General features: G+C 39.3%; 1 protein-coding gene across 2 annotated transcripts; it reads left to right on the plus strand.

Annotated features, from left to right (window-relative positions):
- Positions 1-99: 99 nt before the first annotated feature.
- wdr35 (WD repeat domain 35) lies at positions 100-18,499 on the plus strand. Of its 2 annotated transcripts, XM_006799397.3 has the most exons (28): positions 100-444; positions 536-653; positions 1,845-1,916; positions 2,036-2,128; positions 3,730-3,858; positions 3,955-4,088; positions 4,462-4,627; positions 4,729-4,871; positions 6,009-6,134; positions 6,324-6,509; positions 8,371-8,406; positions 8,516-8,576; positions 9,097-9,241; positions 9,616-9,685; positions 9,962-10,015; positions 10,088-10,197; positions 10,319-10,538; positions 10,639-10,719; positions 11,228-11,364; positions 11,588-11,791; positions 11,946-12,092; positions 13,087-13,219; positions 13,344-13,454; positions 14,502-14,666; positions 15,504-15,644; positions 15,841-15,997; positions 17,315-17,555; positions 18,120-18,499. In XM_006799397.3, the coding sequence occupies exons 1-28, from the start codon at positions 421-423 to the stop codon at positions 18,268-18,270; spliced, it is 3,555 nt and encodes a 1,184-aa protein (XP_006799460.2). In that variant the 5' UTR covers positions 100-420; the 3' UTR covers positions 18,271-18,499. The 2 variants fall into 2 exon arrangements, with proteins under 2 accessions (XP_006799460.2, XP_006799461.2); XM_006799398.3 differs by lacking the exon at positions 8,371-8,406.
- The last annotated feature ends 36 nt before the right edge of the window (positions 18,500-18,535 follow it).

Here is an 18,535-nt window from a genome sequence, read left to right on the forward strand (position 1 = left end):
ACATGATTGGAAGCTCTGTTCAATGCCTTTCGCCTCAGCTAATAAAAAAACTACAACTACCAGGGAGCACCTAGTCTCCCAGTTTCCGATTTACCGTTACCACGGGAGACCGAGGGAAGCTACAGGCTCTGAGCACCCTAGGCAGCCACCATTAGCTACGAAACATCGATTTTGAACTGTTTTCCAATATATTTGCTGATTTAACGTACTTTTTCTGCAGGGAATCTTTAAATTTGTGAGTCATGATTTTATGAACGTCTCTAGCTGACGGTAACAGTTTACCATTGGCCACTTAACACTAGCCGCTAACTAGCTAAGTCAGCAATCTATGCTAAAGTAATCGTCACATTCACCAAATGCTGGAGCCTGGAAATTTAAATGTGCCTGTTATTTGTGTAATGTAACATTATCGCCACAACCATGTTTATATACCTCAGCAAAAAGGTAAGTTCGCAGTTATCTGACACAGCTCACTGGCCACAAGTACGCCAGGAGGACGTAGTGTTCGGTAACAGTTATCTCCCGTGTCTTGCAGATCGCTATTCCCAATAATATCCATCTAAAATGTGTGTCTTGGAACAAAGATCAAGGCTTCATCGCTTGCGGAGGAGACGATGGTCTTCTGAGAGTACTGAAGCTGGAGACTCAGACAGGTAAGATAGTTAAAAAGGTGCACGACTAACAGAGGCATGCACACAGAAAGATTTCCTGCACCTCAGAGAGACCCGTTGATGGTTAGAGAAAGAGTAAACAATGATTTGCGTTAACGTTAACAACTATAAACACGTGCAATTAGGATGACCAGGTGTCCTCTTTTTAATGTGCGACTGCAAGGTAATTAATGTAAGATTATCCTCCAAAACTAAAAATTTAAACAGCATCCCACCTTTTGATTGGCTTTACAGGGTCTCAGTAAACCATGGCACACTCAAAGGAGTTTTAATCATCTTTCTTTTCCATTTTGGTGTTCCATTCATCCTTCATCAATTTATCTTCACCCTGTCTACATGACTAAATTGACTAATTGATGCTGCCGTCTAATTGGTTGATGATATGTTTATGTAAAAGGATAGTTGAATAGGTTTACCTAATGGGTGTACCTAAGAGCTATTTTGCATAAACAACCTGCTTGTTACTGGTAGCATTACAGTATATTGATGTCGCAATAACGAATAACATCCCATACATTCAGCTGTGTGCATTTGTTACAGTCCAAGTTGTTATGTAATGCAAATGTGATTCGGATTTAAGGTATTTTGAAATGCTCTTAAAGCGTCTTGGAAATCGTTTTACACTTTCATAATACTGTTGGCTCAGTTCTTGTGCCGCTATGTTCAGTCAACCTGCTGTTGTTAGTTAGGGCCACTGTTTCTTAATGTTTGAGAAAATGTGTGAAATGATTGATGAAATTAGTGTTTTTTTGTCTGCTGCATTTTATAAGCCCTTTTTTTAAATTATGTTTTATTTTTCTTTATTAATTTATACCTTTGGACATTTATTGAATAATATTGTGATTTTATTATCCAATTCAGGGTCAGTTGGTGTACCTACACCAACTTTCACAGGGCAAGAGACTAGGTATATCCTAAACAGGTTGCAAGTTAAAAAAAAGAGAGAAAAAACAAAAGAAAAAACAAACAAAATTTTATCAGTTTCTTTCAGCGTCTTATGTCTTATTTTCTTCATAGATCTTTTTGCATGATTTTTAAATCATTACTTTCATATTTACTTGTCCAAACCTTTTTTGGGAAACATGATTGTATATTTGCTAACCATTATAAACACCTCTGGAACTACAGTTACTTGGTGATGATCTGATCTCTTTTACCGCCCTTTGTAAACAGATGATGCTAAACTTAAAGGTCTTGCTGCACCCAGTAACCTTTCAATGAACCAGACTTTAGAGGGACACAGTGGTGAGTTATTTTGTATTAAGTATTTTATGGCCAGTTTTAGTTATAGGATATTAGTATTCACAATTCTAAAATGAGACGTCAGAAAATGATCTAATATTCAATTACTGCCTCCCATGCAGGTGCAGTGCAAGTGGTCACATGGAATGAACAGCATGAAAAGCTGACGACCAGTGATCAGAATGGACTCATCATTGTGTGGATGCTTTATAGAGGTGATTATTCCATCCATCTTGCACTGCTGCTCCTGGTGCAGCAGTATAAGCAGAGACACCCAGACCTCCCTTTCCCTGACCACATGCTAAAGCTCTTCCAGGAGAAGACTCAGGCGTTCCCAAGCTAGCCAAGTGTTGATTCTGTTCATGTTGATCTAGCGTCTTCAGTAGGAGAAACGTTTTATCACTCATCTAAGTGACTTCTTCAGTCGCAGCTGGCTGCAGGTTTCCCCAGGCTTGTAAACAGTACATTTGCATAATGACTGAAACTAGCACCACTGACATACAAAGGACTGTGAGGTCAGTTTCTTGATCATTAATATGCAAATTGTCGAGATCAGTGGCCATGAGTACCATTCACAGAGAGTTGGGTAGTACCTTCGATTAAAGCATTGTAAGATGGTGAAAGACGCACCCTCAGGGCCTCCCATCGATTCAGAAATGGTCTTTCCCTTTTTATGTAAATGGCCTCCTTGACTACCCGCTCAAACCAGCGTTCCTCCCTGTCCAGGATGTGTACATCCTCATCATTGTCCTGGCCTGAGGAGTTAGCTCGTCTGTGTTGTGCCATCCACTGAGCCAGAGATTGTCTGGTTTCCCCGATGTTTAAATCATGACAATCCTCCTGGGACTTCACAGCGCACACTGAATTACTCTGTTTGTGCCGGGGAACCCGATCTTTGGGGTGGACCAGTTTTTGGCACAGCATGTTTTGGGGTTTGAAAGCCACAGAGACACGGTGTTTAGAGAAAATGTGTCTCAGCTGTTCTGATACTCCAGACACATAAGAGATCACTAACGATTTTCGATTGGGCAGCAGTTGTCTTTCTTCTCTCCTGGATTGCTCGGAGCTTTCTTTAGGTTCCTTCCCAGCTTTGACAAATATCCAGCTGGGATAAGCACATTTACTCAGGGCCCTCTTGATATGATGTTCTTCTGCTTCTCTGGCCGCTGTATCTGTGTTGTAGTGTCCTGATGACACCCAGTTTGTGCTCCAGTGGATGATGAGAGTAAAACTTTAAATACTGATCTGTATGCGTTAGAAGTTGATCTCACAGCCCATTTCAGCCCACATCCTGCCAGTGTCTTCCAGGTTACTTCCTTCAGAATCCCACAAGCTTCATAGGGCTCCTTCCACAATCTGGTTCACACTTGGTTTCGAACTCATACAGTAGCTCAGGTTCCTTCCTCATCAGATAGGTGAGATTTCATGTCCTTATAAGCAGTTTTAGTAATTGGGGAGCGAGCCATTAGAGCCTCTGACCCTGACATTGACCTTGGGTGTGACCCAGTCGACATGGCATCAGATACCTATGCCCCATCCTATGGGTGGTGGATCCACAGGAGAATGAGGTCGTCCGTCTTTTGCGCTGGGCCAAGCCCAAGTTGTCAGGCGGTCATGCTCAATTACGTACATTCACTCTGTGTCTGGGTACAGCATAACCCAATGGTAACCACATGCAGGACAGAGTAAGTATGTCCTTAGTTCTTTTCTTTATTAGCATTATTTGATCATTACTGCATGCAGGCAAAATACAGAAACAGGTAAAAAAAACCAAAAAAAAAACATGTCTTTAACTTTTTTTTTTTGGTCTATTAAGGTGCATGGTACGAAGAGATGATCAACAACAGGAACAAGTCAGTAGTGAGGAGCATGAGCTGGAATGCAGATGGTCAAAAGATCTGTATTGTGTATGAAGATGGGGCTGTCATCGTTGGATCTGTAGATGGTAAACTGCTGCTTACTTAACAAAAATAATATTTGTGGAATTTTCTGAGTATGTAAATATGAATATATCCTTTATTATATATCCTTATCTCTTAAGGAAATCGGATTTGGGGTAAGGAGCTAAAGGGAAGCCAGCTTGCTCATGTGGCATGGTCGCCGGACAGCAAGATACTCCTCTTCGGCATGGCAAATGGTGAAGTACACATCTATGACAATCAAGGAAACTTCATAGTAAGTTTGTAAGCTTAAAAACAGTTTATTCTGTATGCTACTAGAATAGCTTTGCATGATTCAGAGTTGAACATAATGCTGTTTTTTCTTATAGTTATAGTTCCTTATAGTTGAGCAGGTTAATGAATTGTCATAAACTCTAGTTTTCTAGCTACCTTAATTGTTTCCATCCCCATCTCCGCCTCTATTCCTCTGTGATAAAGTATGACAGAAACTAGCATGACCATAAATAAACATGAAAGCCAGCTGAGACTCGATATAAAACAAGTGCATATAAAAGTATTAAATAATGCAACTATAATATTTTTTATTTTTATTTTCCTTCACTGTGACTCAAGCACAGGAACTCTTATTGACTCGTGTTGGCTTTCAGATGAAAATGACCATCAGCTGTCTTGCCAATGTGACTGGAGCTGTCAGTATAGCAGGTATCCACTGGTATGCAGGAAGCGGGGGTTACGTCGAGCCAGACTGTCCATGTCTCGCCATCTGTTTTGACAATGGAAGGTGTCAGATCATGCGTTATGAAAGCGACGAAAGTAAGCCACAAAAACAAAGTTTAATTTCAAATTTCGTCACTCGTGTTAAATTAAACCTTTTTACAGTTCTTTTTTTTGGTCCTCATACCCCTTTTCTTCAGACCCAGTGTGCATTGATACTCTGATGAATGTGGTCAGTATCCAGTGGAACCACTGTGGCAGTGTGCTGGCAGTGGCCGGTTCCCTTCGAGGTGCAATGGAGAAAGAGTTCAATGTGGTGCAGTTCTACACTCCGTTTGGAGAGGTGAGCATTATGGCTTTGATATAAGATGGGATTTTGCTGTTCTATATACCATCTAGTACTGTCATTTGGATCCAGGTTAAGCATGCATGGGGACCTGATATTGTTGAAAATCTTGGAGCAAAGTTCACTGATCAGAGGAGCCTGATTTTTGACTTACATAATTTTATCTAGACTTTCAACACATTTTGTACTGCTTAGTACAATAATCAGTAATCCTCAGTAATCTGCGAAAGGGCAACAATATCAGCATGATCTCAGCACTGAGGAGAGTCTGTACCATAGAACGGATTTAATCGATAAAGAAGATTTTACTCTGCAGCAACAAGCAAACAAACCCACTACACCAAATTATTTTGTCTTCAACCATCTCTCCTACAAATGCACACTTTTTTCTTTTAAGCTAGCTTTGTGTAGGGGACGGATGGGTCATTTCAAGAAAATAAGTTTACAGTTGAAACACTGAAACTTAAAAAACCTGAAAAAGATGAAAAACCACTCTTATTCATATACAAAAATGGGCATTTCATATTCCACAGGTCTGATGAGGGGGTCAGTTTATAAAGATAACAGTCTTCCTGCAAGTCTCTAGACAGTAGAATTAGAACAGCAATTTTCTTTTTATTGTTGTTGTTGTTTTTTGTTTTGTTTGTTTTCACTTGCTTGTCAGCAATGCAAACCAAGCTCTGGATATAGATGTACAGGGACGATTCCAGGGAAGCAGTAGTGCAGTCTATTAGTCAGTCCCAGTGGGTGTTGGACTCCACCCACAAGTACAAGCCAGCAAGAGCTTGAGAGATGGATCGGTGCAGCATCAGCATTGTGGATGTGGATGCTGTATCAGTCTGTTTTGGTGAGGAGAGTTAAAATGTACTTCTGCTGTCACCTTTGACCACTGTTGGTAGTTACTAAAGAATAAAGTCTGGATATCTTTGAAATAAGTGTCAGAAAATGGATAGACAGTGTTCTTAAAGACAGCCAAACACTGTCTTTTAACTTTGTGCACATTTTGGACTGAAACCATTGTGATTACTGAGAAGAACTCTTTGGATGTTTGTACTTCACAGGTTTGGTTAGTTGAAGTGATATTAAAAAGTTGTGTGACATTTTTTTCGTTAATGACCTTCTTTGTCTGTGCAGCATCTTAGAACTCTCAAAGTGCCTGGGAAGCAGATGTCAGGAGTTGCTTGGGAGGGAGGAGGGCTGCGCATTGCCCTGGCTGTGGAGTCCTTTATCTACTTTGCCAACATTAGACCAGATTATAAGGTGCATGCCAACACATGTGATTCATGAAAAATGTCTTTTGCCCTGGTGAACATGGTGGTAAATCTCTAGGTTTATCATTGTTTGGAAGGTTTAATCTGCTTTGATAGCTAAAACAGTAGAGCTAAGCAATCTATGATCATATGTCTGGGTTTAGCTGTATCTATCCACCCTTTTTCTGTCTTGTAACAGTGGGGCTACTGCTGCAGCACGGTGGTGTACGCCTACACAAAGCCGGAACGCCAAGAATACTGCGTGGTATTCTGGGACACTAAAAACAATGAGAAGTTTGTCAAGTATGTCAAAAGCTTGATGTCCATCACCACCTCTGGGGACTTCTGCATCCTGGCTAGCAAGGCAGATGACACCCAGCCTCAGGTATGAGCACCTATAGATTACATGACCTTAAAGTGATAGTAGAAGCAACCAAAATACTGACAGATCTCTGCTGTTTTCAAACACTACAGACTACTTTAATACACAAATTACTACTCTGTATGACTTTAAAGGTACTTTTTGTAATTACCCTCTGCAGAATTTTACTGAAAAATGTGCCACCAGGGGGACGCGTTTTACAAGTGGGTGTGTTCTGCTCTCTGATTTGTGCTACAGTGTAACTTTTGATATTACTTTTTAGCTTCTCACCAAGCTTTGCCTCTTCCTTGGCCACCACTGCAAATAAGAATATGTTAAATAAAGGTTCCACAGACTTACAGTGCTAATTCTGTCTTCTGGTGCTATTTGGAAAAATACAGCCCTAGTTTAACTAGTTTATCTCTTCAACACACCACGCACATTTTGGAAGTAAAGTCATAGATCTATGACTTTACTATATGATATTATTTCTTTAAATTGTGCTGATAATTTTTGTTATTTTTGAAAGTTTAAAAATAATTCTTAAACACAAGAATTTACAAAAAGTATCTTTGAGGTTCATACTGAAGGGCTGGGCGATATGGACCAAAATTAGATGGATGGTTGGATAGCGAGAGAGAGAGAGGGTTTATGCGAATGCTATATCTAGAACATTTTCATGGCTTTACATGCCATCAGACAGGACTGATGGCACTCCGCTGACAGTCTCTGTCAAAGGAAAACATTTGGGAGCTGTAAGTGTGCTGTAGCCTTGTTTGATTAATTAGTTTGTCAATTTTTGTCAGTTTGTGTGATTTACTTCAGTACCAAACTAATGATTTTTTGAGAGAACAAGCTATTTGGAATGAGGAACATAGGGTAATTTTGAAACAAATGATTTTCCTTTTACCCAAGAAATCATAAAAACAAAGCAAGTTCAGAGCCCATAAGAAGCCAAACTAATTCATTCACCACTCAAGACTTGACAAAACTCACCTAAAGAGGGAGATTTTATTCTGGCTCATTAGATGAACTTAGAGACACGGGGGAAACAAATGCTAACAAATTATCTAACTATAAGAGCCGCAAAACAAAGAGTTAATTTATACCCAGAGTTAAGTTATTTTAACAAAATTAAAAATGACATAAAAAAATATTTTAACAAAAACTTAAATATAACTAAACAGCATAAATCATTTTTACACTACACATTCCACATTGCATTCCCTATAAGGAATACTGAATGAGTTAAAGTAAATTAAGTTCTGAACATAGACAGGTTAACATTAAGTTAACTTCTCTAATAGAACTCATGTAGATTCAATAAATGTCAGATGTAATGAGAATGTATGAAAACAAAAATTTTCTTTTGTTACTTTGTTATTTCTGTTTTTATTTATTAATTGTTGTTTTTAAGTTTTTATGCAGTGTAACTAAGATAAAGATAATTAAAATGTGTTGTGTAGAGTATTGGTGCACAAAGTTACCAACTTTACAGTTTGCAAATGTGGCCAGGGTTTAAACATGAATAAGGCACATGCCATTTTCTGAGCGTTAAAAATGATTGTTTTTAATTCCTTGGCTTTGAAGAGTAATTTCCTTCTCAGTGTGCTCCAACTGCAAAACCTCGTTTTAAGTTATTATTTGTTGTTGGACCAGAACTTCAGGTTTTGAGAGTTAGATACAAGCACTGGTGATTCTTTACATTGCTATGAAATTATGTTGCTATATCTTTTAAAAATCAATATATCGCCCAGCCATAGTTGTAGAGTTCCAGAAATCCAGCAACAGAGGTAATAAAAATAGTGGATTTGGACTAGTGTGAGGATCACAAATGTTTCTCTGCTGTTTTGCCTCCTGTTTTTTCTAATCCGTCGCCACACAGGAGGATGCTGAGGTAGAATCTGCGAGTCATGGGAGGGTAATGTACAATTTAAAAGCTCACACCCCCAAAAAAGAGGACAATTTGTTATGACATAAAGTTTTAAATTGACCTGCAGGATAATGTCACTCCATTTTGTGTTTTTCAGTATGTCCTGATTTTGTTCAACTCCATCGGGACACCACTTGACTCAAAATACATAGACATCGGTGAGTTTCATATGATGAGAAATACTTGTGGTGCAGCATTGGTATGATTAAGGCCACTGTTTGTCTTTATGTCAGTGTGAGAGATCACACCACATTCATAGAGACATAGCTTACATCCTACCTCCAGCCACCCAGCTTCCTTTAGCACTGAACACTGGCTGCCTTTATGTTGCTCAGTGGGCTTTGCATATCCCAACTTGATAAACAGCATTAAATGAAGGGTGTGTCAAACAGTAGGTCGGGAGACTGTTTGAGAATTTCTCCACAAAATTTAATTTGCAGAAAATGTTCAAGGTGTGCTGTGAGATTACTGCTGTCACCCACAATAACCTTGAGCATCTGTATGAAATGAGGGTCCTCTCAAGGGCACAGCATGCTTTTACATATTGAGATCCTGATGTTTTAACCATACAGAAGCTTTGATCTTTTCAGAGCTGGCACTGTTAGATTCACACAGTCCCATGCTGTTATATATTTTAATCTTCTCCCTCATGTGATGCTCACTTTTTTATTTCTTCAGATCCAATGTTTGTTACCATGACTAAAACCCACGTTATCGCTGCATCCAAAGAAGCTTTCTACATGTGGCAGTATAGAGTGGCAAAAAAACTGACCGCCCTGGAGATCAACCAAGTGACAAGAACAAAGAAGGAGGGAAGGGAAAGGTGAGCTCACATGTTGCAAACTGGTCACAAGGACTGGACAGGTATAGAACAAAGCCAGGTATTAGCCAGATAGTAAATCATGGAAAGATACGGGAAGGCCAGGTCACCACAGTGTTAGAATCTGTGAGCCAGTGGATGAAACCACAGGTTTACTGTCTCACTGTTGCTGTGTGAGACTTGATAATGACAGTGCAATAAAAAGGCTTCATTCATGTGAGTTTCCAGACCGGCGGCTTGGTGTGAACTAATGTTCTGCCAGATCTATCCTAACACCTGGATTACAAGCCACGTCAGGTGAACTAGAAGCTGTTTGCCTGTCTGGCTGTCTGTCTCTGTGGCTCCTTCTCATGTGTTCTGACTTCCTGCACCTCCAGGGTCTATCACATCGACAGCACTCCATCTGGAGCTAGTGACACCAGCCCAGATTTCACAAAGGCCTTCACAGTAAGAACGTTGTGTATCTCCTGTCTTACATTTCAATAAAGTGACACTTCTTCTGTTCTAAACTTAACACTTATTATCTGATTACATTCAAATTAAACACTCTTACCTCTGAACTCTCAAGTGTTTCTGTTAATGCAATTAAAATATACAGATAAATGGCTTTAAACGTACTTATTTAACTTCTGACTGGTGAGAAAAAGATATTTTTTATAATTTAAAGTAAGATGGATTCTTGTGATTCTCACGTTGTGTATGTGCACTTTTGTTTTATTTCAGGCAACTCGAGATCCCATCTGTTGCATTACAGCTACAGATAAGACCCTGATTGTGGTATGTACAAACCTGTGCAATGGACCATATAATGGAATCAAGAGTAAAATAACTGTGTGTACGTCTTCACAGGGTCGTGAGTCTGGCACCCTCCACAGATACAGTCTCCCAAATGTTGTTCTCGTCCAGAAGTACACTTTGAACAACAGAGCCCATTATCTCTCCCTAAACTGCAACTCAAGGTAAGTGTTGGTGCTTTATGGTGTTACAGATTAACACCAGTAACAGGTGTGCTTTACTGAGTAATTTTAGGTTGTATTTTTGAGTCTAATGTCGTCGTGTATAATGCTTATTTTTCTTCAGTCGTCTGGCCATAATCGACATCGCGGGCATTATGACTCTGTTGGATCTGGAAGTTCACACTTCCACAGATAATGGGACAGGAAACCAGCCATCCACAGGAGATCCATCTAAGTTTGAGCGCAAAGATGTTTGGGACATGAAGTGGGCGAATGATAACCCTGATCTGTTTGCTATGATGGAGAAGACCAGGATGTATGTTTTTAGAAACTTAGACCCAGAGGTGAGTCGTTAAGTAGTATGCCTGATGTACAGCTCCAACTTAGACTGCACTAACATTAATGTTATTCTTAGTGAGGGTAATTTGTTTATTTAAAAAACAGGAACCCATCCAAACATCTGGATACATCTGCAACTTTGAAGATCTGGAAATCAAATCTGTCCTACTTGATGAAATCATGAAGGTAAATGTCTGAAACAAGTTGCATGAAGCCCAAATATAATATGTAATGCAGTCATATTTATTTTTGACTATCTTTACACAAGTATGTCTGTTTTTGAAAGACTATAATATGTTAAGGGTGAATATGTAGGTATTTTATTTGGAAAGTTCAGTGCTAGCTAGCTAATCTTGACTCAGCTCAGCCCACTCGGACAGGTCAGTTTTTAACATGTCTCCACATCATTCAGCTGCTTTTCCAGCGAGTTCCTCATCCTGCACTCAGTCTACAGTTCAATCGTCCTGCGTAGGAGCTGTGACAGTAGTTCTCACTTGCTCTGCAAACTGCACAGACCATTACTCTTAACTGCTGCAGGTTCTGGTCAGACTGACCAACAGCAGTCTGACACTGTGACCTTGGCAATCACCTGAATTATTGACTATGCCATGGCCCCAACGACTGAAATTTCAAAATAAAATATTTGACACTGCTATTCTTAATTATCATTTAAATAAGGAATATTCCATTACAGGATCCAGAGAGACCAAACAAAGACAACCTCATCAACTTTGAAATCCGCTCCCTGAGAGACAGCCGGGCACTGATTGAAAAAGTGGGCATTGAAGAAGCTTCGCAGTTCATTGAAGACAATCCTCATCCAAGACTTTGGTAATTAAAAAACTTTCCACCTCTGTTCTTAATTCAATATTGTTTTTTTTTTTAAATATATATATATGTAGTAATCAAGTCTTTATTTTATCCTTTTCATTCTTTCAGTGTTCTGCTACAATTTCCTACAATTTCCTTTTGCAGTGATTAAATTTTCTTTGCATGTTTTGGTGCTACATTATTTCTGTAAGCCAAAGAACACTCTCCTTTCTAAATCTGCCAGGCGTCTGCTTGCTGAGGCAGCCCTCCAGAAACTGGACCTTAAGACGGCTGAGCAGGCTTTTGTCCGTTGCAAAGACTATCAGGGCATTGAGTTTGTCAAGCGCCTGGGAAACTTGCAGAGCGAGCCAATGAAGCAGGCTGAAGTGGCGGCTTACTTTAGCAGGTTTGAGGAAGCTGAACGCATGTACCTGGAAATGGATCGCAGGTACAGTGGCTTTTTCTGGTATCCAAAAAAAATCTCCCTACTACCTCCCATTTAAATTTCCTGTAGTGAAGTGAATTATTAATGTTGCTCCAGTACATATTTCTTCCCCCATCCTGGGAAATATGGTGCAAAATGACCATATCTGTCACTGCAGGGATCTCGCTATCAGTCTCAGAATCAAGCTTGGAGACTGGTTCAAAGTGTTGGCCCTGCTCAAAAGTGGTTCTGGGGACAGTGATGATGCTCTGCTTGAACAAGCCAACAATGCCATCGGAGACTACTTTGCTGACAGACAGAAGTGGTATTGAAGTTTTATTCACCCCTTCTTTCTGAGGTTGTTGATTCTCTTAGTTTTACTCAGTGTAAAATGTTACTTTTTACAATCTAATCTTCAAGTGTTACTGGTTTCATTTTTTCATTTTTTAACTTTATGATACATGCCCACAGAATCTGCCATTTTCATCCTTCATCCTTTATAGTCTATCAAATCAGATCTACAGTGCATTCATTTGTATGGATAGGATGAGGTGGCCAGTTCTCAGTTGAAGAAAGTTGAACTTCAGGCTACTTTATGCAAACTAGAGGTGTCCTGTGTAACCGAGTGCCTCTGGATACCTGCAGACAACTTTTAACACATATGCAGCCACTTCATGTTAATAATGAAGTGGCTGCTAAGATGTTATGTTAGGCCTTTTCAATCTGATCCTGAACAGAATGTAATTGAGGAAGACATTACTCGAAATAAAAATGGAGACAATCATGGAGGCAACGAGATGAGAGGGTCTGCGTCGACTGCTCCTGTATGCCAGCCATGAGGAGAGGTGTATATCTGGTCATCAGTTGTTAGACCTCAAATTGTGGCTCTGACCTTTGTTGTTTGTGATTATTTATTTTAGAGATTATGTGCTCCTGTCATACAGTCGTCAGATTTGTCTGTCAGTCTGAACAGCTGGCTCAGTCTCACTCGGAGAACACTGGATTTAAGAGCTGACTGAACTGGCATGTAGTGACTATTGTTTCACTTTCAGATTGATTGTCAGCTGATTGTTTACTTCTGTGCAGGAGACTGTCTAATATTTTCACATCTTTTATGTTTCGTTAAGCATTTTTATCTCGTTATCCAAGTACACTCCTTGTTGGAGAAAATTGTTGGGAAAACATTTGATTTAATCTGAAGCACTCGAACTCTTGGTTGGCAAAATGGATCAGCTGGATTGGGAGAGAAGTGCAGAGAACAGCCGCAGCTTTTTCCCCCTTTTTTTTTTTTTAAACTTTAAATATGATTTATTTTCAAGGGTCAGTGCTGTGCAGTACTATATTAAGGGTCGTAACCAGGAGAGACTCGCCGAATGCTACTACATGCTAGAGGACTACGATGGCCTTGAACGTTTGACCGCCGCTCTGCCAGAGAATCATAAGCTGTTACCGGTGAATCAGACACTCTTGGATCAAATATATATACATGTATATAGATGTACGGTGCCAGTTTCTTTAAATATGTTACCTTAAATCACAATCACTCTTCCACATCTTTTCTATATTTATGCTATAGGAGATCGGTCAGATGTTTGCTACAGTTGGCATGTGTGAACAGGCTGTGAACGCCTACCTGAAGTGCAACCAGCCCAAAGCTGCCGTTGATACGTGTGTCCATCTGAACCAGGTGAGAGATGGAAAGAAAAACTTTGGCGCCACAATTTCTGAGCAACGCTGAGTGATTTACAGTCAGTGAGCCTCCTGCTGTCCTCCCACTCCCAACCTATGCCTGAGTGATATTTAGCTCAGGGGTGTGAATGCTTATCTCAAAGTCACTGGACTCTTCCAGTGTAAATGTTGGCCCAGGAAAATAGGAACGACACCTGAAAAACCAAGGATGGAGCTGTCTTACAGGTAGATTTAGTTTAAAGGATGTTAAATCTGTGATTTATTGGCGGTCTCTTCTTCTAAAAGAATATGTCATTAGGAGCCCCAGCTTCCTTCCTTAAGGGCGGTTTCTCCTGCTGTGTTAATGCTGCACATTTGACAACAAAACAGGCCAGCTGTCAGCTACTTTGCCTGTAACCATCTTGTTGTCTTAGACCCCAGATCTCTGAAAAACACAGTGTTTGTGCCTAAATTGTCCAGATCTGCTCTCCAAACCCGTCACGACACACTGCTGTTGCTTTTGTGACGAGATAATTAAGAACAGCAGTGTTACATCCGAGTAATGCCCATTGGGTTCGGGATATTAGTTGCAGTTCTAACATGGATTCATGTTAAAAACTGTGATTTCTCATAATAATTATAGAAATACATTATTTTTAAATGACCATTTTCTCTCAAAAGTTTTTTATTTTATGGTTTAATCATAAATTTACAAAAACAAAAAATGTTTGCCTGTGAGAGATTCAGTTCTGATCATTGTTTTTGTGACAGAGTCTATAGGTATACATACTGAAAATCTCAGCACTTCCCAGGAATAATAGCTTATTGTAATCTCCCTGCTGGGAGGCATTGTACACAGAGGGACAACACAGAGAGACAAACAACCAATGGTCGTTTTCACACTTACAGGCAATTTGGAAACACTAATTTACTTATCTTGATGAACATGAACAACGTTTGACAGTAGTAGGAAGTACCTGGAGGAAGCTCGCACCCACATGAAAAAGATGATAAAAAGACATATTTACATTTTTTTTTAAATTTGTATTAAATGTTTTTCCTGCAGTGGAACAAAGCAGTGGAACTTGCCAGGACACACAATATGAAGGAGATTAAATCTCTCCTTTCAAAATATGCGTCACATCTTTTGGAGAAAAATAAAACTCTGGAGGCAGTGGAGCTGTATCGAAAAGCTCACCATTTTCTTGATGCAGCCAAACTCATGTTTAAGGTAAGCCAACATTCTTATTCATGTAAACCAGCTTTATAGATTAATTTTAAACACATATATAATTTCTCACTCCTTCTTTATTCCTCTCCAACATCAACTGCACATATCGCGCCACAAAACACAGGAACACACTTCCTTAACACTGGGTGTGAGTGGAGCCCTCTAGTGGTCCACCACAATAGATTAGTTTTAAACACATATATAATTTTTATTTTGCTGTATGTTTTCATTAACAAGTTAGGTCCTACATTTAATATAGACTTAAATTAGAAAGTCCTTAAAAAGTTAAATGTACCATGCCTTTACTCACACTTTGCCTCAAGTCTGGCAAACTTGCCTCAAGTTTGCCAAAGTGTATTAACTCTTTACGCCTTGAAAGCCTACTAGGAGCATCCCTTAACGATATTTCCTGAATGGTTCCTGTCATATTTCAGGCTTTTTTATAAAACAAAATGACTGGGTTTGCATGAGATGTCAGTGAGGGTGGTCTCTGTTTGTGCAGCTACGTTTGGGGAAAAAAAGAGAAACTAAAAGTTGTCAGATCACGTTTTTATTGAGGTCATCAAATCTTTTTGGGAAAAGAGTTAACAAATAAAGATTCTGGTTCGTTCCATGAAAGATTAGTCAGTGCTTTGCAAATTATGTTGACACAGAACAAATCACATCGGGAAGATAGGCCTGGTATAAACTTGAAATAAAGCAAATAAATAATACTTGTTGATGTAATACATTTGCAAAAGTTCTGAAAACATGTTTTCACTTTGTCACTTTACGCAACTGAGTGTAGGTTGCTGAGAAAGAAAAATACATTTGTGAAAGTGTAGCTTATGTTTGCAGATAGCAGATGAGGAGGCAAAGAAAAGGACACGACCTCTGAGGGTGAAGAAGCTCTACGTGCTGGCAGCACATCTAGTGGAAAATTACCACAAGCAGGTGAAGACGTCACAGCAGAGCAAGGGCAAAGGAAAGAAGACAGAGGTAAACCATGTGCACACGTACTATTCCAAATCTTTCTAGTGCATTAGACATTTTTCTGCAGTAACTGTTTGAATAAATTATTTGTGATGTGTTTCAGAAAAAAAGAGTCATTCTTGTGCTTATGTGGAAAGACGTCATCTGTTTATGTACAGAGGTTTGTGTTCATATCATTGTGTGCATCTTTGTCTGTAATTAGGCGACGCATGCACTTGCTAGCCTGCTGGAGGAAGATGCAACATCTGCAGACAATCGCATTGTGGACAATGCCTGGCGAGGAGCAGAGGCATATCACTTCTTCCTGCTCGCTCAGAGGCAGCTGTACGATGGCTACTTGGAGAATGCCATGCGCACAGGTGCCAAATCACTCCTGTAGTACTTATTATATTACTTATATTATATAATCATACTTTATATTCTAGTATATACACATTGATTTACCTTTTTTGTTTTTCTCTCTAAAATGTGAGAATTTTCTGCTTCTCTGTTTAAAAAACTGATGCAAATGAACTTGATTTTGTACTGTAAGTCGAATACAAAAAACCAACAAGAAACCTTTCTGCTTTTCTGTTTCTGCTGCTTTAATCTGCTGAATTCTTAAACTGTACAAAATTGAGAGACAGTGAAAATATTTTTCTCTTGACTACACGAGCATTTTTGCATCTTTTGTACTGTTCTTTGTGTCTTTTAAACAGTGTGTTAGGGCTGAGCAATTAATCAAATGTCTATTTTATCATTTCCATATACTCCAGCGGTGTGATGAAAAAATCATCGTGTTAAATTTTTCCCATTTTCCTTTTCAGCTTTTTTCTTTACAGCTCATTTCCTTTACCTCTGTTGGATTTTTTTGGACCACCATTGTGACCCAAAATAACTGTAGTTATTATTTGCTTATTTAATAATGGTCATAATTGAGAAACTCTCTCATTTAGTGTAACATATTTCAGGACTGCTTATTAGGCTAAAATGTTGCCCTGTTAATCTAAATCTCATTATAGCCAATGGGGCGTTGCCAGGAGATTCCCAGTTGGCATGAGGAACAGCCATCAAAAGCAGCAATATTATAAAAAACAGGAATGAGTTTTTACAGAACTCACCTTCTCTGTCACCCTTACCTATAGACCTTTATGCTCTCGCCACAGTGTCCCTAAAGGTGCACAAAGGCTTGCCCTTCTCTCTCTAAGCAAGACGTGAAGTGTCTACAGTACATGCTTCTCTACACACAATGCAATGGACTGTCAAAGGAAAGGTGTAAGCAACCAGGAGAGAGTAAGGAAAGAGATGCAGCTGTCTTTTGCAAATCATTTTCCTGGTCACGTCTGCTGGCCTTTCATAGATCTTGACATGGAGCTGAATGTTCGTATGTCTACAGTGTAAACATTCTTTGCATAGATAAGCATAATTTTTACCAGATATGCAAAAAGTTCTTTTGGTTAACCGTAATCCTTCTTCTAAATGTAACCTTAATTATCAGCTGCAGTGAAGCCACTTAGCCTCGATTTATGAAGAAACGATCGCAGATCAGTGCCTTGGAAAATGATCAATTTTATTTTCATTTACATATCTTTTGGTCTTTGGCGGTTTTGTAATTTCACTTGTCCTATACTCAGCATAAGCCTGACTTTTCACTATTTATTATTAATTGATTTTGTTGTTTTTTTTTTTTTTTTAAGCTCTTCACCTGCGTGAGTATGAGGATGTGATCCCTCCTGTGGACATCTATTCTCTGCTTGCTGTCTGCTCTGCAGCCAACCGCGCCTTTGGCACCTGCTCACAGGCCTTTATTAAGCTGGAATCCCTGGAGAGTCTTGATCCTGAACAGCGGCAGGCCTATGAGGATCTGGCCTTGGAGATCTTTACGAAGCACAGCCCAAAGGACAGTCGCATGATCGAGTGGAACGCATCATCAGAAGGGTGAGATTTATCGCTAATTAACTTCAAACTCTATCATCAAACTGAGAGCAGCGTCATCTCCCAAAGTTGTAAAAATGATGTCTAGATGTAAACGTTTTTTATTTTATTTTACTGTTATGTTGATTTTGGCGATGATAGTTGAAAGACATGGTGGAGTGTAAAGTTTGTAGCTGGTTAGTTGATTAGCAAGCTTCATCTCTAAGCAGTGCAGTGCAATGAGCAGATAGAGTTACCTTGTAATTACTGCAAAGTAACCAACAAGGGAAGTCTGTGAGGACTAGTGGTCATTGGAGGAACTGCAGCTATTAGCCCCAAATGTTGTGTTGTGATTCATCTTGTTAGGTTTATGAAATAAACTAAATCTAGAACTACAAAACGAGAAAACAGCCACGACTCAAAACCAGAACTGAAGTTAAACACATTTAAAATGGAGCACCGAATGCAGGAATCAGTGGCCTCTGCAAAACTTCTGGTCTTTCCTTTGTAGCCCTTTTTACTGTTGCCTTGTTTTGATGACAGTATGACCTGAAGCAGCTTTCTGTCTTTTTCTCCTTATTTTGTCAGGATGGAGGAAAGATTTCGCACTTGCATCGTAACTGGTCTGCCTGTCCAGGAGTACAGTTGTTGGATTTGCAGTGTGTGCAAACACTGTGCTCATGATCAAGAAATCAGCAAATATAACTGCTGCCCGCTGTGCCACACTCCTATACTGTAAAAGGAGAACAAAAGATGAGAAAAGTTATTTTCATAGAAAACAGAGAAATGTTAAATCATTTTAACTACTTTCAGGCTTAATGTTTAAAGTTAAAGTTCCTGAACAGGCAGCTACAGAGGAGCTACCAAAACAAGATTCACCCTAATCTTTGACTTTTACTATAAGCAGTGTAAAATACTTAGGTTCTTTGTATCTATTTTCACGTAAATAAATAATTCTCTTAATAAAACAGCTTAAAATGTTTCTTTGTTCAACCGGGAGGAGA

This window comes from Neolamprologus brichardi, chromosome 19 (genome assembly GCF_056152115.1).
Source record: "Neolamprologus brichardi isolate AB-2024 chromosome 19, ASM5615211v1, whole genome shotgun sequence".
Lineage (NCBI taxonomy): Eukaryota > Metazoa > Chordata > Actinopteri > Cichliformes > Cichlidae > Neolamprologus > Neolamprologus brichardi.

What these genes read in the sequence shown, in the direction of transcription:
- wdr35 (XM_006799397.3), top strand. Translation starts at nt 421, where the DNA reads ATGTTTATATACCTCAGCAAAAAG. An exon ending in AAGAAGGAGGGAAGGGAAAG is followed by an intron (nt 9,242 to 9,615) that starts GTGAGCTCACAT and finishes CTGCACCTCCAG; the next exon opens with GGTCTATCACATCGACAGCA. An exon ending in CGTGTGTCCATCTGAACCAG is followed by an intron (nt 13,455 to 14,501) that starts GTGAGAGATGGA and finishes TTTTTCCTGCAG; the next exon opens with TGGAACAAAGCAGTGGAACT.